Source organism: Gorilla gorilla, chromosome 18, assembly GCF_029281585.2.
Source record: "Gorilla gorilla gorilla isolate KB3781 chromosome 18, NHGRI_mGorGor1-v2.1_pri, whole genome shotgun sequence".
NCBI classification, from domain to species: Eukaryota; Metazoa; Chordata; class Mammalia; order Primates; family Hominidae; genus Gorilla; species Gorilla gorilla.
In genome coordinates, this window is record NC_073242.2 from 6193718 (window position 1) to 6214561 (window position 20844).

The 20844-nt window shown below is 52.2% G+C and overlaps 1 protein-coding gene across 1 annotated transcript in view; it reads left to right on the forward strand.

Moving 5' to 3' along the window:
• The window catches only part of LOC101147096 (3-phosphoinositide-dependent protein kinase 1), a 73581-nt gene that overhangs the window by 34318 nt on the left and 18419 nt on the right, over positions 1-20844 (forward strand). The window contains exons 5-10 of the mRNA XM_031007374.3: positions 1581-1725; positions 2385-2482; positions 13478-13553; positions 17336-17404; positions 17649-17745; positions 19457-19630. Of these exons, the coding sequence (XP_030863234.2) occupies positions 1581-1725; positions 2385-2482; positions 13478-13553; positions 17336-17404; positions 17649-17745; positions 19457-19630 (659 nt within the window). The remainder of the gene's footprint in view (positions 1-1580; positions 1726-2384; positions 2483-13477; positions 13554-17335; positions 17405-17648; positions 17746-19456; positions 19631-20844) is intronic.

Below are 20844 nucleotides of genomic sequence, written 5' to 3' on the forward strand. Positions count from 1 at the left end.
TGGTCCATGTTGCCCTTCGTCATTAAGTCAAATTCCAAAGCCCCGGGAGGTTGTGAAGGTTCACTCGCCCCTGACAGGAACGAGACCCAGGGACTTCTGCCCCACCAGGCATCCTCGGTGTGGGTTGTATTTAGAGATGGGCCTGGACAGGGGCCACTTTGGGCAGCCTTGGTTGCAAGTCCCTTCCCTTCTGGGTTTCTCTTCGTTGCCCTGAAGCTTCAGGTTCATCCTTGGTGGGAGATGATGGTGCCCTGGCAAACAGAACTGAGCCGGCAGGCCAGCCTGGCTCTGAGCACGAGCCCCCCTTCCTGGCCTTGAGAGCCACTGCTCAGGGCAGGCAAGGATTTGGGTCCCCGTGTCCTGGGCTGCCAGTAAGTGTGAAGTATCTGGAGGTTTCCGGTAATGGGGATGGACGTTTGCCGCTTGCAGGGGAATCTGTATCTGGGATCCATTTATTGTCGGTCTTAAGTCCTCTTGGAAAAGGAGGCTACAGATGGAGCCATCGTAGGGCAGTGGTGCCCAGAGGAGGGGGCCTCCCAGACACGCTTCATGAGTGTAGAAGTTCACGAAATGGCTTTTGTCTTACAAAGTGTGTCACTTGGCCAGGTGCGGTGGCTCACGCCTGTAATCCCGGCACTTTGGGAGGCCGAGGCGGGCAGATCACAAGGATAAGAGATGGAGACTATCCTGGCCAACCTGGGGAAACCCCGTCTCTACTAAAAATACCAAAACTAGGGGGGCATGGTGGCGCGTGCTTGTAGTCCCAGCTACTCGGGAGGCTGAGGCAGGAGAATTGCTTGACTCCGGGAGGTGGAGGTTGCAGCGAGCCGAGGTAGCGCCACTGCACTCCAGCCTGGCGACAGAGCGAGACGGCATCTTAAAAACAAAACAAAACAAAATGTGTCACTTTATCCACGGAAGGAGCCTGCATGGAAGGGGCAGTGCCACGCGTGGATGCGTAGCACATAAAGCCGGGGTCTCAGGGCAGGGGCTGCCGCGCTCTCCGACCCTGCTCCGCCGGCCCCCAGGATCTTTGTGCATTGAAGCCTGCACGTGAGTTATATGCGCTTTTTGGTCGGGGTCTGTAGGCCCTGTCACCAGCGGTTCCCTTTCACTGAGGCCGTGGACACGGCCAGGGGCCAGAGGGGCAGTCGGGGCTGAGAGGCTCTGTTCCTGTTTCCTCGAGACCATGTAATGGTGTTCTTGATGAGAAAGCCCTCATCATGCTGGTGCCTCGTCTTGGAGCTGGGGCCTGGGATGCCCGGCAGATCCAGTGACATGACTGTCTTGGGCCACAGGTACTTTCAGTTTGCATTGAATTAAAAATTCTTATCAGACTTTTAAGGTTAGTTTTCCAAAAATGACTTTTACGAAATAAAAAACATGAGCCAGGCGTGGTAGCGCGTACCTACATTCCCAGCCACTTGGGTTGGTTAAGGTGGGAGGATCGCTTGAGCCAGGGAGGTTGAGGCTGCAGTGAGCTATGATTGTGCCCCTGCACTCCAGTCTGGGCAACGGAGTAAACCTGTTCCAAAACAAAACAAAAGATTTTTACCCTTCCTTAACTGCACAATATTCAGATTTCGGCCTTAGTTATGCCAAAAATGGAGAACTACTTAAATATATTCGCAAAATCGGTTCATTCGATGAGACCTGTACCCGATTTTACACGGCTGAGATTGTGTCTGCTTTAGAGTACTTGCACGGCAAGGGCATCATTCACAGGTAACCTCGGGGGTGGCTGGGTGGGTTTGCAGGACGTCAGTTTGATGATCAGGGCCAGTGACCGTTTGGCTCACAGGCCACAGCTGATGCCCAGATGGCCCCCGCCCTTGAGGTCAGCCAGGTTGGAGTGCCCCCTGGATGGGTGGGACTGAGATGCCTGCCTATGCCACGGCCTGAGTGCCAAGGCGAGGCCACACGTCCACGGAGCGCTGACGTGGAGAGGCTCTCCTGCCAATACCACATCCAATGGTTGCGTGTCTTTCCCGGCGAGCTAATGATTCTTTTCACCATCTTGACTGATGCTTTTTATCTTTTTTCAGTTGTAGCTTCTGTGTGTACTTCTTTCTGGTCTCATTTTTCATGACTTTCTGATAAAGTCAGCTCAGAAGTGTGCATAGCTTTCATTTTGTGCGTTAAAAATGATAGATTTTACTTCATTCAAAAGCGACTTAGAATGACATGGAGATGTGAGGTGGTGAATCCCTACTGTGTCCAGTCAACACTTGTTGCTTGTGAGCTTTAGGCCTGTAGCCCTGGTTGTCAGCTTGTAAGGATCATACGCATTCATTCGTTCATTTTATTTTCAGCAAAATTTAGAGTACGTAATAATGTTGCTGTTTTAAGTATTTCTTCTCAAATGTGAAAATCTGCTTTTACAGGGACCTTAAACCGGAAAACATTTTGTTAAATGAAGATATGCACATCCAGATCACAGATTTTGGAACAGCAAAAGTCTTATCCCCAGAGAGCAAACAAGGTGTGTGAGTTTTATTTCTAGCAGAGCCTGGCTCTGTGCTTCAGATGGAAAGCGACTTCTGAGGGGTGTTTGCATTGTGTCATCTTCATCAACGACTGAGGTGGGGATACCTTGGCTGTTCTCAAACAGATCTTGAACTTTCTCTGGGCAAGACCCTGCCACGCCAGCAGGTCTTCCTGGGGGGGCCCCAGGCAGTGTGTGTTGGTGTAGAGCGGGAGGTCACTGGTTCTCCTCAGCGCCTGCTCTGGTTCATCCTCCCTGCTCGTCTTCTGGACAGTGTGTGGGGCCACATTCGTACCCAGCCACCCGCGTGCAGGATGTGGAGCCGGTGTGGTCGGCTCCTGGCTCCTCCTGCCTGTATTGCAGGTAGTATCCGGGCGCGCACATCCCTGTACCTCAGTGCCCTCCCTCCGTTACCTGTCTGTCTGTCTCCCTGCTGGCCACGCGCATGTTTGTCATCACAAAGCCTCCGAGTCGTGTTCCCAAGGGTAGTTTCTAGCCTTGGACCATGTTGTGACAACTCCATCGGAGATGTTGCTGAAAGTCCACTCGGGCCAGAGAAGTGGCCTAGGTTGTCTTAGCCGGCTGGGGGGGTCTCGATGCCCTTCAGGTGCTTATTGGGTAGAAATCACAAACTCTGGAGGTGTAAAGAAAGGCAGTTGAAGTTCTGAGGACTGCTCCGGAGTGCTGGGTAGAGAGAAGATAAAGCCTTGGGATGAGGTTTGGGGAAGCTGAAGGCTGCTGTGTGCATTATAAGTGACCTTGAAGATGAACCTCGGGTGATTGCTGGAGTCTGTCTGGGTCAAGAGGCTGGGTCCAAGGGCCTCCAAGTGGTGCATGGGCCTCTGCCTGGGCTTGGGGTGCCCGTCAGAGAAAGGCCTCCATAGAGGGCTCTGTGGGGGTGAGAGGTGCTGGAGCCCGGTTTGGAGGGACGCGAGTGCAGGTTTGTTGGTGGAGGAAAGATTCAGACAGAAGTGACCGTGTTGTTGTAGCTGCTCTCATGTGGAAAAGGGGAACCGTGAGCACAGAGCAGTGGTGGTTCTGGCCTCGTCTCCACGGACGGCCAGCCGGCCCCCAGTAGCTGGAGGAGAGCACAGCTGGGTGGAGAGCAGGCCCTTCAGCAAGGCAGGCACTCTGGACTCAGCTTGGCTTTTCTGTTTCTTAGGAATTGGCCCTGTATTCTGTGTGCTGGGAGGTACCCAGCTGGTGCCTGTGGGGCCTCTCTTGGCACCTTGAGGTAGTTGCTCGTTTCCTCCACCGGGCCTTATCTTTCCCTTCTGGGTGTTTCCAGCCCTGTGTTTTCACACTCGGCTCTGGCTGAGATTCTGTCAGTTGGTGCTTTCATCTCTGCACGGTCATGGAGGCCGTAAGACCTTGTCTTGGATCTGGGAACTTCTCTGAGAATCCTCAAACATCACCCTGGCTGTGCATGGGGGCTCACACCCGTAATCCTAGGGCTTTGGGAGGCTGAGGCAGGAGGATTGTTTGAGGCCAGGAATTTGAGACCAGCCACTGGGCAACATGGTGAGACTCCATATCTACAAAAAAGCCAAAAATCATGCTGGTGTGATGGCACACACCTGTAGTCCCAGCTACTCGAGAGGCTGAAATGGGAGATTGATGATGCAGTGAACTGGGATGATCCCACTGCACTCCAGCCTGGGCAACAGAGCGATCAACTGTTAAAAAATAGTAGTAATAAATAAAAAATAAAAGAAGCCTGTAATCCCAGCACTTTGGGAGGTCGAGGTGGGCAAATCACGAGGTCAGGAGATGGAGACCATCCTGGCTAACGTGGTGAAACCCCGTCTCTACTAAAAATATAAAAACTTAGCTTGGCGTGGTGGTGCGCGCCTGTAGTCTTAGCTACTCGGGAGGCTGAGGCAGGAGAATCGCTTGAACCCTGGAGGCAGAGGTTGCAGTGAGCCACGATCGTGCCACTGCACTCCAGCCTGGGCAACAGAGTGAGACTCCGTCTCATAAGTAAAGAAATAAAAAACATCACCCTTTTGGGGCTAAGATTGAAACTAGCAATCAAGCCGGAGCCTCTTGTTTTCTAAGGTGGCTTAGTCCTGCTGCCATCCGCTGCCTTTTGTAGCCCCGTTCCCCTCCCCGTCCAGTGGCATGCCAGAGTGCGCACCTCCCGCCCAAAGCTGCACAGAGCCAGGGCAGTCTTCCTGGCGTTTCAGACATGCCCTGAAACCTTGATCTGTTTGACTCATTCCTGTTAAATAGTAACCGTCTTACTGACTGGTAATCCTGTTTCTGTGTACACAGTGTAACCTCAACTCCCTCAGTGTTGTCTGTGACAAAGTTGAACCAAACAGGAACTTCTGTCTCGTAAGCTTTCTTAGGATCTGTCAGTGTCTTGCTGTCCTTGTGCTGACTTCCTGCCCAGAGATGAGCCCACAACATTCCATGGGGTCAGGAGCGCTGCGGGCTGGCTCTGCCCCCGGTCAGTCCCGGGAACCGCTCTCTGGGCTGTGCCCACAGCCAGCCTCAGGAACCACCTCCCTGGGCTGTGCTCTGGGCATTTTTCCCTTCATGTGGATTTTCTTTCTTTTTTTTTCCCCCCCTCCATTATTCCAAGGCTTTATTTATTCATAATTTCAACTTTTATTTTAGATTCAGGGGATCCACGTGCAGGTTTGTGACGTGGGTAGAGTTTCTTTGGAATCTGGTATTTGGCACAGGGATAGTCTCGTTGCCCTGTAGCCACTTAAAAAAAAACAGGCATTTAAGTGTGCTGATGAAATAGTGAAATAGCTTGGGCACAGTGGCCCACCTGTAATCCCAACACTTGGGGAGGCCGAGGCAGGTCGATCATTTGCGCCCAGGAGTTTGAGACCAGCCTGGGGAACACGGCAAAACCCTGTCTCTACATAAGATAAAAAACAAAAATTAGCTGGGCGTGCTGGTGCGTGCCTGTAGTCCCATCTACTCAGGAGGCTGAGGTGGGAGGATCACCTGAGCCTGGGAGATTGAGGCTGCAGTGAGCCGTGATCCTGCCACTGCACTCCAGCCTGGGCGACAGAGCAAGAGCCTGTCTCTGGAAAAGAAAGAAGAAATCATGAAATAAACCTTTGCTTTTTGGTAGCAGGAGGCTAAAAGTCTTTACATCATTGTAAACCAGGGCCAGTTGCTTGTGCGTATAGATGAGTTGGTGGTTCTTTTCCCCTTCTTTGAGGAAAAGGAAAAAACTATAATTTATGTGGCGGATTAATTTTAATAACTTATTTTCTGTTTGAGGTAGTTCAGTATCTTGGAATATATTCCTGCGTTGACTTCTTTTGTGCAGAGATGGCTTCCCCAAAACACCTTCAAATCTAGAATAAAAGTGTTGATGGGAGCAAGGCATAGAGAGGTTCCTTACCCGTGCAGCAGCTGTGCCATGCCCTCCTGCTAGAGGGAGGCAGGTTTTCCCATCGTTCCTGTGGGGTGGGTAGGGTGGCCCCCGTGTCTGCAGGGGGAGGTGGTGGGAGATGGAGCAGGGCAGTGGTGTGGGCTTGGGGGATTGAGGAGGACCTCCTGGCAGAGAGGACTTCTGCCTCCTCTCCTTGTACAGGAGCCTGTGGATGTATCTTGGTGAGGGCAGCTGACTCAGAGTAAGCTTCCCACCTGGGCTGTCTCTGGCCTGTGCCCTCTATGCAAGAAGCTCGGGGAGCTCGGGGTGTCCTTGGAGGTTCAGACTTGGAGTGGGGTTTGGAAACCTGTGTTCTGACCTGTGCAGGCCTTTCTGGCATGCAGCCAGGTGTGGAGGCAGCACTCACCAAACAGGAAGGAGAGGAAGGCCACAGGTGTGGGCAGGGCTGGGTGGACAGGGTGGACGCTGTGGGCTTCAGGTGTGGGCGGGGCTGGCTGGAGAGGGTGGATGCCGTGGGCTTCAGTCACTACAGTGGCTCCTCTGTCCCCATCTGTGCATGGCCATCGTCCAGACCCTCAGACTAGCTGCCATCGCGCTTCCCACTGTGCTGTGGACTCCAGACGCTCTCCTGAGGGCCACAGCTGCCTTGAGCTTGCCGCCATTCTAGCTTAGGCTGGATCACCCACCCCCGGCACAGAGAGGAGCTGCCTTCAAGACGCATTTTCCTGCATGATGGAAAGTGGAATTTGCACAATAAAAGAGAGAGTCCCCATTCTCCCATCACCAAGAGCAGCTCTTCCCATCTTCACATGGTTTATTTTGGTCTTTTCCAGATTGGCATTCATTTAGGATTGGCTATGATGCATGGGGCTGGGGAGAATTACTGCTTATTGTAAAAAATTCACTCGGTGCTAGTGACCTGATGCCCAGCATCCTCAGTGGGTTTTCCCTGTAAAAATTCCAGTATGTGTCGCTAAAATACGAATCTTTTTAAAAGCGTAACCACAATACCATACAGTTTGATACGTAACAATGAACAGTAATTGCTTAATATCTCAAAGCGTCCAGTCAGAGTTATATTTCCAGTTGTCTCATGTACATCATAATGTTTTGTTGCTCACTTGAACAGGATTCAAATAAGTTTTGCACAATTTCATGTTTAAATTTTTTCTTTTTCTTTTGCCATTAAATACTCTCCTATCCAAACACATGTATTTTAATCTGTAGCTTCCCCCATTTTTATTTTTTCCCTTGCAGTTTGTTGAAGAAACAGGTCATTTGCATCTGTGTGGCGTTGTTGAACGTGGTCCTCTCTCCTGGCCACTACATCACATTCAGAGTTGGTTCTGCCCTCCCTGTTCAGAGACTGGTGGTGGGTGTTCTTTATCTGGCATCTCTCTGTGACAGCAGCAGCATTTGTGGCCATAATTGGCCTAAATTCATGAACTCATTAGAGAGTGCAGAAAGGTCACAGCCTGATGCATTCACGAGATGCAATTCATTAAAGAGAAACTTCTCCCCAGCAACTTTTGGGTTAACTCGTGGTATCATCTGTAAAGGAAAAGTAGGATAAATGCTTCTTTCCCCTTTTCATGCCATTTTTGAAAACCACACATTGGTTCACCATTCTCTTCCAATGATGATTAATTCATTAAAAAGTTATTACCCTTCCTCACACCATACACAAAAGCTCACTCCAGGGCCAGGCGCAGCGGCTCACACCTGTAATCGCAGCACTTTGGGAGGCTGAGGCGAGTGGATCACCTGAGGTCGGGAGTTCGAGACCAGCCCGGCCAACGTGATGATACCCTGTCTGTACTAAAAATACAAAATTTATGGCTGGGCGTGGTGGCTCACCCCACCACGTGGGATTCCAAAGTGTAATCCCAGCACTTTGGAAGGCTGAGGCAGGCGGATCGCCTGAGATCAGGAGTTCGAGACCCGCCTGACCAACATGGTGAAACCCTGTCTCTACTGAAAATACAGGTGTGTTTTTAGCTAGGTGTGGTGGTGCATGCCTGTACTCCCAGCTACTCAGGAGAATAACTTGAACCTGGGAGGCGGAGGTTGCAGTGAGCCGAGATCCACACTATTGCACTCCAGCCTGGGCAACAAGAGCGAAACGCCATCTCAAAAAAAAAAAAAAAAAAAAGCCAGGTGACTCCTGTAATCCCAGCTACTTGCGAGGCTGAGACAGGAGAATCGCCGGAACCTGGTAGGTGGAGGTTGCGGTGAGCCAAGGTCTTGACACTGTGCTGCAGCCTGGGCAACAGAGGAAAACTCCATCCCTGTGCCTCCCATCTCCCCGCCTCACCAAAAAAAAAAAAAAAAAAAAAAAAACAACCGGGTGACTCCAGGCCGGGCGCGGTGGCTCACGCCTGTAATCTCAGCACTTTGGGAAGCTGAAGCGGGCAGACCACTTGAGGTCAGGAGTTCGCGACCAGCTGCCCATCTCTAGTAAAAATACAAAAATTAGCCAGGCATGGTGGTGTGCGCCTGTAATCCCAGCTATTTGGAGTGGGGGCTGAGGCAGGAGACTCACTCGAACCTGGGAGACGGAGGTTGCAGTGAGGCGAGATCGCACCACTGCGCTCCAGCCTGGGCGGCGGAGTGAGACTCCATCTCAAAAAAAAAAGTTCACTCCGAATGCATTAGAGGTCTGAATGTAAGGGCGAAGACTGTGACACTCTTAGAAGAAATTATAGGATTAAATGTGACAATTGGGTTAGGCAGTGTTTTCTTAGATACAGTGCCAAAAGCATAAGCAACCAAGAAAAGGATGAGTTAGATTTATATCAAGTTTAAGCACTTTTGTGCTTCAAGTGATATCACGAAAGTGAAGAGACCCACCAAACAGGAGACACGATCTGCTAATCATCTACCTGATATGGGACTTGCATCCAGAATGTAAGGAACTCAGAGGGAGAAAAAAAAAAATAAAGCACGGAACAAAGGGTATGACTAGACGTTTTTCCAAGGGAGAGATACAGAAATGGCCCATAAGCACATGCAAAGTTCCTCAACATTATTAGTCATTAGGAAAATGCAAATCAAAACCACAGGGTGATACTACCTCACACCCACCAGGAGGGCTGTGATGAGAAGACAGATAATAACAAACGTTAGCAAGGATGTAGGGGACTGGAACCCACGTATGCCGTGGGTGGGAATGCCAGATAGTACAGCCACTTTGGAAAACAGGCTGGCAGCTCCTCAGAAGGAAACAGAATTACCATATGACCCTGCAGTCCCACTCCTAGGTATGAACCCACAAGAAATGAAAACACACATTCAGACAAAAACAGGTGCTAGAATGCCCATAGCATCATTCACAATAGCCAAAAGGTGGAAACGACGCACGTGTCATCAAATGAGTGGATGAACGAGTGGCGTGTCCACACAACGGGGGAATCTTCTCCAGCCCTAAGGAGGGATGAGGCACCCGTGCATGCTGCCATGCAGATAGGCCTTGAAAACAGTGCCCTCAGTGAAAGCCTGCCGGGATCTGAGAAGGGATGGCATCGAGTCTAGAGATGAGCTTCCGAGGCGTTACCATTGTTAACCCATGTTAAGTCTTCTGAGCCATCACCGTGGGCTGTCTTTCTGTTTATTTAGATCTTTCTTTCAAAAACACTTTGTAGTTTTCAGAGTATAAGCTTTATGCGTCTTTTGTGACATTTATTCTTATTTGTTTTTAATGTTATTCTAAATAGAGTTATTGGCCGGGCACGGTGGCTCACACATGTAATCCAGCACTTTGGGAGGCCAGGGTGGGTGGATCACCTAAGGTCAGGAGTTGGAGACCAGCTGAGGTGGGAGTATCGCTTGAACCCGGGAGGCGGAGGAGGTTGCAGTAAGCTGACCTCAGACCGCTGCACTCCAGCCTGGGCAACAGAGCGAGACTTTGTCTCGGGAAGAAAAAAAAAAAATAGAGTTGTGAATTTTCTTCCCTTTTTTTTCCTTTTTCTGTTTTGGTTTTTTTTTGTTTGTTTGTTTTTTGTTTTTGAGACGGAATTTCGCTCTTTTTGCCCAAGCTGGAGTGCGGTGGCGCGATCTCGGCTCACTGCAACCTCCGCCTCCCGGGTTCAAGCGATTCTCCTGCCTCAGCCTCCCGAGTAGCTGGGATTACAGGCGCCCACCACCACGCCCGGCTAATTTTTTGTGTTTTTAGTAGAAACGGGGTTTCACCACGTTTATGGATAACATGGTCTTGAACTCCTGACCGCAGGTGATCCGCCTGCCTCGGCCTCCCAGAGTGCTGGGATTGTGAATTTCATTTCTGGGTTGCTCCTGGAAATTGTGCGGAAATGCAGCTGGTTTTTCCTGCCCCGCACCCTGCTGAGCTCTCGTTAGTTGTAATAGCTTCTCAGTGGAGTCCGCAGGACTTTGTGCACACAGGATCCTGTCATCTGTGATTCGAGCTAGTTTTATTTCTTCCCTTTCAACCTGGCTGCCTTTTGTCTTCTTCCCTAATTGTCCTGGCTGAGACCTCTAGTTCGGTGTTGGCTGGATGTGGTGAGCCGGGCGCCCTGGTCTTAGGGAGAGCGTGCAGTTTTTGACCATCGAGCATGATGTTGGCCGTAGGCCGTGCGTGCCCTTTGTCAGACTCTGGGCCCTCCCTTCTGTGCCTCGGCTATTCCATATTTTTGTCCTGTAGAGGTGGGGAATTTTTGTTAGCTGCATTTTCTGCATCTGTCGAGATGATCCTGTGTTTTCCTTAGTGCTTTATTCTAATGAGATGCAATGCATTGCTTTTTGTATTTTGAACCAACCTTGCACTGTGTCATACATCCTCTTGGTCATGAGGCCTAGTCCTTTTTAGACGTTGCTGCATTTGGTTTGCTGGTGTTTCGTCCAAAGGGTAGTCACGTTTTGTGGAGCGTTTTTCTGTGCTGCTTTGTGGGTTTATGGATAAGATGGCAGCCGGCACCCTTGGCTTTGAAGAGAGTGTGGGTGTCTCGTGAGCTCAGGATCACTTCTTCAGGTCGTCCCTCCCACTGCCCCTCCAAGTATGACTGGCAGATCTGGGGGACTATGGGTGGTCCATGGAGTTTCTTTGATGAGGGTGGAGACAACAACCCAGCCGAGACCCCACTGTCTCTTTCCCCAGCGTCGGTAGTCCCGTGGCATGCGGGGGCAGCAGCAGCCAGTGCGGGGCTCTGGGCCCGAGTTTCCAGCAGCTGGAGGGGCGTGAGCTTTGGCCGGTCTCTGAGCTCCCAGGGAGAAGTAACTAGGTGGTCTCTGAGGTTTCCTAACGCTGTGTCTGGGACTCTGAGCTCGGATGTCACAGATAGAAGTCAGGGGATCTGTGAGGCTGGATAGGAGGAAATTACTAATTTTCACTAACCTTTCAGCAAAGCGTACCATTTCCTTCCATTATGAACATCAGCAACAAACGTCTGTCATCAGAAGTCTCAGGTGTTCCCATGTCCTGCCGCAGGGGTCCCGTCACGGTAGTGACGCCATGCCAGTTGTGCCGAGCACCGCTGCCGGGTTCCTGCGGCGTGACCTGCTGCTGTGTCGTGCAAGTCACATAGTACTACATCACAGATCCATTCCTTCAATAATTTGATACGTGTAGTGGATTATAATTGCTTTCTCCTACAGTCCCGTGTATTTTATGCATTTGGAACATTATTCCGAGGGTAGCCATCTTCTCCACGCTCTAGCGGCGCTGTCTGTCTCTGGATTAAACTAAGGACAGATGTCCTTTTCCAAGGGGGTGACTTTGCGTATGCCCAGAGGCTCGGAGTCCCACCTTTAGGAAGGTGTGGCAGAGGAATCGAGGGTGAGGGTGGGCAAGCCCTGAGGAAAGGAGGGAGGGTGGGAAGACCCTTGGGGAGCTAGGAGGAGCTGAGGTTGGAGAGGGCAGGGAGGGATTCCAGGAGATCCGAGCCCGTAGCTTGCTTGCAGGAAGCTTGGAACAGCAGCAGCAGCAGCAGCAGCAGCAGCAGCGAGGGTCCTGACAGCACGGCGGCTCACTGTGTAGCGCTCATCCGAGAGATGGGGTGGGTGTTGGCCTCACGGACTTGCTCTGTGCGCACTGTGGCTGTTTAAAAGCACATACGGCTCCGTGTGCTGCACGACGACCTCAATCATTTCATTATGCATTGTATACATCTCTCCAGAGGACAAAAACCTAGACTTTTTAATAATGGCATTTAAAAAAGTACAAGTCACAAAAGCAACACTCGATGATAGTAAAGAACAGAAACGCTGAATATGTAGGTGGAGCAAGTGGCGTCCCGTCCCGCCAGCAGACGCGGCCCTCGTTGCTGTGCCACACCCGACCCTGAAGGACAGAGCATGGAGAGGGAGCTGCAGGGTCGGGGAGGCAAACATCTTTGTGACTTCTGATGCTCATTGGAAAATTGCCCCCAGAAGCGACGCCATTTGACAGCCCCACCCTTAGCGCTGCGTCTGTCCCCTCAGATCCCTGCCAGCGCTATGTATTTTTATTCTTTTTTCCTTTTGCCAGTGTGATAGGCTGTCGTGTTTTAATTTGCATTTCTTTGATTCTTTGCAGGGTTGAATGGCTTGGTTTGTTTTTGGCTCTTGGTTTGGTTTTCTTTCCTCTAGGCCGGCGGGGGCGGGGTGCGTGTTTGCGGATGTCCTTAGTGTTCTTGGCAGGATCATTGAGGGTCCTGGCAGGACGCAAATGCAGCCATGAAGTGTTTGTTTTTTGTTTATTATTTGAGACAGGGTCTGGCTCTGTTGCCTAGGCTAGAGTACAGTGGCGCCATTGTGGGAGACTGTACCCTCAGCTTCCCGGGTTCAAGCGATCCTCCCTTCTCAGCCTCCCAAGTAGCTGAGACTAGAGGTGCACCACCATGCCTGGCTAATTCTTGAAATTCTTTCTAGACACGGAGTCTCACTATGTTGCTCAGACTGGTCTCAAACTCCTGGCCTCGAGCAGTCCTCCTGCCTTGGCCTCCCAAAGCAGTGGGACTGCAGGGGTGAGCCACCGCACCTGGGCAGTCATGAAGTCCGCAGAAAAGTCATTCACTGGAGGGATTGAGTCCCCGCAGCAGAGGCTGGGAGGTTCTCTCAGCCTGGCCGGAGGAGGGCAGGTGGAAGGGACCACTCAGAAGCGGCCCACGGGCGGGGCCGGTGTGGACAGCAGCTGCGTGGTGGCCCTGGGCCAGCTCGTGCTGTGGCTCTGCTCCGTCACAGCTCCTCTGTGGAGGAAGGCCCTTGGGCTGGAGGCCTGAGTCTTGTTCCCTTTGTAGTGCCTCAGCTCCCAAGCTGTTTGTGATGGAAAGGAGGTTTTTCTGGCCTGCAACTGTTTATTGTGTGCCTGGGCACGTTTGGATACCCCAGGTCCTGCAGTGAGCCAGCCAGCGCCGTGTCCTCATGCCTCCGTTGAGCGGGCGCCACCGGCAGAACGTGCTGGCCGTTTGTGTGCAGCTCACTGTCCAGGCGCGTGTCGGGTGGGAGCGCCAGGGTGCAGGGCGCCGGTGTCCAGGGGTCAGGCAGGCGTCTTTGAGCCGGTGAGCCGTGAGCCAGCCCCGGTGCGCCCTGGACAAGTCTGGCTCCTGGGGGTGCATGGTCCGCCATGTGCGACACCCACCGCGCAGCCCTTGATTGTCACAGATCGTGAGTCCGAGTGTGACCTTCTCTCTCCTCTGCAGCCAGGGCCAACTCATTCGTGGGAACAGCGCAGTACGTTTCTCCAGAGCTGCTCACGGAGAAGTCCGCCTGTAAGAGGTAACCACTTTCATCTAAGCCGTACTTCCCTTTTCTTTAACACAGAAATTAATATTTGAGAGAGTGAATTTGGTGGCCTTTAAGTAGCTAAGCATACTTGGAAAGAAATTAGCATTTCGCATTTTAAAGCGTATTTTCCGTGGCGTACACACACGTGGTAGGTTAGTGTTGTGTTCTAAGCTTCCTGGGTTTGCTGATGCTTTCTGGTTGCAGATTGAATCGTTTGGTTTTTTTTGGTTTTGTTTTTTTGTTTTTTGAGACGGAGTCTCGCTCTGTCTCCAGGCTGGAGTGCAGTGGCACGATCTGCTCGCTGCAACCTCCGCCTCCCGGGTTCAAGCAATTCTCTTGCCTCAGCCTCCCGAGTAGCTGAGACTACAGGCGCACGCCACCACGTCCAGCTAATTGTTGTATTTTTGGTAGAGACGGGGTTTCACCATGTTGGCCAGGATGGTCTCGATCTCTTGAGCTCGTGATCTGCCCGCCTCGGCCTTCCAAAGTGCTGGGGTTACAGGCGTGAGCCACCGCGCCCAGCCTAATCGTTTCTTTGGGAAAAACTATTGAGTGAGGAAAGCGTGGCTGCCGTGTGCACACAGCCCAGGCTTCCTTGGTGCTGCCCCCTGTCGGGGTGGAGGGCAGGGAGCCCGGCCTTCGGGTTGCTCGGCCACACACCAGCTGCAGTGGGACAGGGTCCCGCAGAGCGCAGGGAGGCCCTGGAGGGTGCGGGTGTGGGAGGGAGGAGGCGTCCAGCAGGCATGAGGGTCTTTGAGAGACACAGCTGGGTCTTGGTGGCAGCCTCCATAGTGAAAATGAAAAAAGTGCAGATGGTACAGGGGCTGCGGGGCCGGTGCGGGTCAGGGAAGGGGAGGGCGGAGAAGCCCAGCCAGGGGACCACCGGCAGTGTGGGGGAGGATGTCCAGGGAGCTGACGGCAAGGGTTGGTGAGAAGTCTGAGGTGCTGTCTAGGGTGGCTGGGAGGCAGGTGGCAGGCTGAGAGGCAGCATCAGAGTCTGGAGTTTCAAGTCTAGGGAGCAGATTTGTGGAATGAGGGTGGGGCTGGGGTTCCTCCTGCCCCGGGCCAGTCAAGTGCTGCTGAGGGCTGGGGTCGGCTTCGGCTGCTGGTGCTCTCGTGAGTCGACAGGACCACAGGAGTCCCATGCTGCCACTCTCCTGCTCCGCCAGGTTACAAGGGGCCACCTTCCTGGAGTGAAGTGAGCCACTCAGAGAATGAATGATTCTGGGGACGGCAGTTCTGGATTTCTGAGCTGGACAGCTTCAGGAAAAACTGTGGGAGGTGGGGCCGTGGCACAAACGTGATGGGAGGGTGGAAAGGCTCCGAGCACTCACTCAGCGTCTCGGCCGTCTCCAGGCGTTTTCGGTTTTGTTCTTTTAACTTTTTTCAACCAGCAGATACTGAGTTGTCTTTTTGTTATTATTCAATTATTTTTTAAAATAGAGATGGGGTCTTGCTGTGTTGCCCGGTCTCGTCTTGAACTCCTAGGCTCAGGCGATCCTCCCATCTCGGCTTCCCAAAGTGCTGGGATTACAGGCGTGAGACATGGCAGCCGGCCAGATACTGAGTTCTTAGCATGGCCAGACACTGCTTTAGGTCAGAGCTTCCCAACTGGAGTGATTCTGCTCCCCAGGGGACACTTGGCCCTGTCTGGACAGTTTTAATTGTCACAGCTGGAGCAGGGGTACGGCTGGCATCCAGGAGGGGAGGCGAGGATGAGCTGCTCAGCATCCTGCCACGCAGAGGACAGTCCCTCCCACAGGTTGGGGGGGGGGGGGGCGCGACGTACCCGGCTTTCAAAGTGCGTGTCGTCGCCACCTAAGAGCTAGCATTTCCTTGTTTGTAGATTTTACTTTCAGGGTGGAGGGCCACTTTAGCATTGGTGCAGAAAGATCTCCAAGCTGTACGAATATACGCATAGGATCCTGCCGTCTGCGAAAAAGGAGGAATGTGTATTCACGTTTTCTCGTTTGCGCGTTTCAGGTTCTCTGGAGGGATAGACACTGAACGGATGATGGTAGTTGTCTATGGGGTGAGGGAACAGGATTATGAGGAAGGCATTTCTGCATCTCTTTTTATGCTTTTGAATTTTTTAATCATGTGATATTAAACATAGTTAAGAACTTTTATTATAAAGAATTGAAAGAGGCCAGACGTGGTGGCTCACGTCTGTAATCCCATTACTTTGGGAGGTTGAGGCTGGCAGATTGCTTGAGGCCAGGAGTTCGAGACCAGCATGGCCAACGTGGCGAGACCCTGTCTCTACTAAAAGTAACAAAAATTAGCTGGGCCTGGTGGCGAGTGCCTGTAGGCCCAGTTACTCAGGAGGCTGAGGCGGACACAGAGAGGTTGCAGTGAGCCGAGATTGTGCCACTGCATTCCAGCCTAGGTGACAGAGTAAGACCCTATCTCAAAAAAAAAAGAAAGAAAAAAGAAAAAAAAAGAAAAGAGAAATTAATTATGAAGAGTTCTTAGAAAATAAGTCTCCAAAGCCACTTATAGTCACAGATAATAATTGGGCGTACAGGTATATGTCTTTCCAGTCATTTTTTCTGTGCATTTTATAGCTGTTTGCCTGGCTTTTATGCCATTCGAGTCACATTGGACAAGCAGTTTTGAGCCCTGCATGATTATATAATGGGCGCTTCCCCAGGTCATTTGAATGACTTGTGGGTGTCTTGATCAGTGTGTGGTTTTCTGTCGCATGAACAGATTGTGGTTCATGGGCCTGTTTCTGTACTGTTGTGCGTTGAAGGGGTTTCCGTTGATTCACAGGCTGGCGTGTGTCTGGTGCGCCACCCAACCTGCATGGGCAGGAGGAGGTCTCTTTGCCTGGGGTCGGGGTGGGGGTGTCCTGTTGTCCCTCTAGTGGGCGAGACGGGGTCTGCTGGGCTGAGTGAGGGGCCGCCCTGAATTCCTCGGTGTGGATTTCAGGAAGTGGCATGACTTGGTCCAACTGAACGTTTATTTGATACACCCTTGGTACATGTGTTTTCCAGAAGTGTAATACTGGCTTCCCCTTCTATTTTTGTATCGTATTAAAAAATACATAAATTCTAAAGTAAGTGTTTATGATAACACATTCGATAATTCACAGAGGTGAAAAGCTACCCCCAGAATCCCTTTCTGCTTGAATTCCACGATCTGGAGAGGACCCCGTGAGGGTCCAGGCACAGCTCTGCCCCCGGCACCCCTCTTCTCTCTGCTGCTTCCACACTGAAAGGCGGAGGCTCTGCTGCCTGTTTTCTTTTGTTGCTCCCCATTTTAACTAAACACTAAAGAAAGTCAAGTGTGAACGTCGCGGTCATTCATTTCGCCTGTGCCGCACTTTCCTGCCCCGGCGAGCCCTCCGCCAGCACTGACCGGAGGGCGCTTCCTTCAGCTTTCTGGGTTGTCTTACTGGAACAGGGTCAGCCCCATTCTCTCCCATCCTGCCCCCTGCCTGGTCTGTAGCCACGTGGTGCCAGGAGTGAGCTCTGCTCTGCTTCAGGATCACAGGTGTGTGTGGACGTTGGTAAGCCCTGTTGGAAGCCGCGAAGCTTTGGGGACAGCTGAGCGACCGCCGGTGCCTGCCGCGTGCACACCCTCTGGGCCCAGGCCGCAGGGAGGCTTCTCCAGAGGGCGGGTTCCCCACCCTCACACCCAACTGGTCTTAAAGGATAGAAGTGCATTAGAGGTGAAACTGGGGCCGTGGAGACAGAGTGGGAAATGGACTGGGCTTGTCGCTTGTATTTTACACATGTCTTTGTTTGTTTGTTTCCCCTGCCTTAAAGTTCAGACCTTTGGGCTCTTGGATGCATAATATACCAGCTTGTGGCAGGACTCCCACCATTCCGAGCTGGGTAAGGAGACGGCGTTGCCTGGGCCTTGGAGCCTGTTGGGGTGCACCCCACCGGCCGGCAGTCCCTCCCAGCAGCGAGGTGGGTGGGGGAGGGCAGCACTTGGTGCCGTGCCCAGGTTGGGGGCTCTCGGCGTGCGGGGCCGGGGTGCGTTTGCCATGCTGCGAGTCTGGGGCGCTCATCCCTGCGTGTGGAGGCTTCTGGGACCCTGCCTGGGATGACTTTTTTTTTTTTTTAATTTTTACAGAAACGAGTATCTTATATTTCAGAAGATCATTAAGTTGGAATATGACTTTCCAGAAAAATTCTTCCCTAAGGCAAGAGACCTCGTGGAGAAACTTTTGGTAAGTATTGTGAATTTCCTTTTAGAAAGGTGATCCAGGACACCCTGAGTCCTCTGAACCTGCTTTCTGAGTGGCTTTCCTGGCGGCTCCCGTGTTCACAAAAAATGTTGTTTTTAGGGTTAACAGTGAGTGTGGATCATTACATCTCGTCTCGCCAGAGACATTGGCTCACGCCTGTAACCCCAGCAATTTGGGAGGCTGAGGCAGGCGGATCACCTGAGGTCAGGAGTTTGAGACTAGCCTGGCCTATATGGTGAAACCCCATCTCTAGTAAAAATATAAAGGTTAGCCAGGCATGGTGGCGGGCGCCTGCGATCTCAGCTACTTGGGAAGCTGAGGCAGGAGAATGGCGTGAACCCGGCAGGCGGAGGTTGCAGTGAGTCGAGATGGTACCACTGCACTCCAGCCTGGGCGACAGAGCGAGAGTCTCAAACAAAAACACAAACAAACAAACAAACAAAACCCAAACGTTTTGAGTACTTATTGTCACTTCTCAGTATCTGCTGGAGAGTACCCCGTACTGTTCCCCACCCCCCTGCCCCCTCCATCCACCACAGAGCAACTGGACGGGGAGGCAGGCCCTGGGATCCTGTGCTGCCCCTCAAGGCTTGGCCCCTTTCCTCGCACAGGTGAAAAGGAATCTCAGTCTCAAAATACAATGAACAGCAGCAAGGATTCTTTTACAATGTATAGTTAAAAATCCTAAAACAAGAAACACTGAGTAATTAACAAAGAGAGGGAATCATCACTGGGACCAGCACGCTCCTGCGCTTGTGGAGTGGGTGTCGCTGGGACCCTCGAAGGCCGCAGAGCTGTCTCCTCCAGGGACTGATCAAGCCCACACCCCAGCCCAGGGGAAAGAGGTGAGACAGGTTGGGAGAAGCCAGTGGCTGTGGAGCCTAGCGATCCTGGGGCCACCTGCAGGGGCAGGACTGAGCCCGCTCCCAGAGTCGTGGTAAGGAGGGACGTCCGGGGCCAAAAGCACAGGAAGGTCAGGAGACTTCTGTTTCTAGAATATAAACTGATACACCTCTCCCAGGCTAACCTCTCTTCTCTGTTTTACCTGGGCTGGTCTTTCAAATTTTCATGTAGCTGACTCTAAAGCTGAAATGTACAGATGTCACAAACTAGGGTCTACAGCCACCTGCGCTGTCATAACCCCAGTCGCTCCAGCACCAGTAACTTAAAATGCTGTGCAGTGTTGAGCAAATGCTAAATGGTACAGTAATTTCCGTTTATTTTTAAATTTTAGTTTCTTGTATTATTGCTGCTACAGTAATTTCCTGTCAAGAATCAGGCACTTGGAAATTGAAAGGGACTTATGATGAGATGAGATAAAATTTTTTTTTTTTTTTGGAGATGAAGTTTTGCTCTCGTCGCACAGGCTGGAGTGCCACGGTGCGATCGTGGCTCACTGCAAATTCTGCCTCCCGGGTTCAAGCGATTCTCCTCCCTCAGCCTCCCGAGTAACTGTGATTACAGGCGTGCACCACCATGCCCAGCTGATTTTTATATTTTTAGTAGAGACGGGTTGTCACCATGTTGGCCAGGATGGTTTCGAACTCCTGACCTCAGGTGATCTGCCCGCCTCAGCCTCCCAAAGTGCTGGGATGACAGGCGTGAGCCACCGCGCCCGGCTACCAGGTTTGGGTTTCTTTGGTCAGAATCACGTTTTCACCCTGGCAGTGACTTGTCTTGATTGTTACTTAAGGTTTTAGACGCCACAAAGCGGTTAGGCTGTGAGGAAATGGAAGGGTACGGACCTCTTAAAGCACACCCGTTCTTCGAGTCCGTCACGTGGGAGAACCTGCACCAGCAGACGCCTCCGAAGCTCACCGCTTACCTGCCGGCTATGTCGGAAGACGACGAGGACTGCTATGGCAATGTAAGCTGGCCGGGATGGCGGGCGAGGCGGGTGGCACTGGGTCCTCCGTGCACTGGGCTTCATGCCCGTGCGCCAGACCCACGTGTGATTTGTAGCCGAAAGGGGAGGGTGTCTGTGCCACTGCGGCAGGCCTGTTGGTGGTTGTAGTCTTTGCTGCCGTGAGGCAGCGGCAGGTGAGGTGCTGGGTGGGTCATTTTCTCCTCATTTCCGTGGCCGTGGACAGGCTAGTGAGTTTCCACCCAGAGGGTGCCGCTAGAACCGGACACTGAGCACCCCCGGCACTGGCCCCGGGGTCCCACGTACGGGGCCTCCTGCCCGGCCTGTCGCATCTGCGCTTGGCTTGGTGCTTGTACAACTGTGCGTCCAAGATGCTCCAGAACACTGCCTGTCTTTCCACAGAAACGCCCGAGTGTTGTGTGCTTGAACTTTTGGGACGTGGCGTTGGTGGGGACACTGGTGCCTTCTGCTTCAGTGCTGAGTAGGCTCTGAGGCTGCTGGTCTCCCAGCTTGACCACAGCCATGGGGTCTTCAGCACGCTTGGCTCTTTAAGCTTCTCGTAGAGAGCGTGGACCGTGTGCCCAAGGGACCGAGGGTGTTGTGAGAGGCAGGCATGTCGCCCACTTCAGCCTTGTTTCCTCTGAGTTCCTCTTGCCACCTCCCCCGTGACCCCCTCATACTTAAGTGCTGTTATCATGAGATCCATTTTTCTGGCTTGACTTCTGTCGCCATGGCTTATTCTAACTGGCACCGTGTACGGAGTTCCACTTTCCATGACTGAGGAAGTCCAGATTTTATTTATTTGTTTTGAGACAGGGTCTTGGTGTGTCGCTCAGGCTGGAGTGTAGTGGCGCGATCTCGGCTCACTGCAACCTCTGCCACTGTGGGTTCAAGCGATTCTCCTGTCTCGCCCTCCCGACTAGCGGGAACTGCAGGTGTCCGCCACCATGCCCGGCTAATTTTTGTATTTTTAGTAGAGACAGGGTTTCGCCATGTTGGCCAGGCTGGTGTGGAACTCCTGACCTCAAGTGATCTACCCGCCTCGGCCTCCCAAACTGCTGGGGTTTTAGGCATGAGTTACTGCACCCAGCTGGGAATTCTAGATTTTATCTAAAAGTCATCCACAGCTAAATTTCTGCTAGTGTCAAAGTTTCCCAATGCCCCTACCACGCCCCTGCTGTGTAACGCCCCTCATCCTCCCGACATCCTTTGAGCCC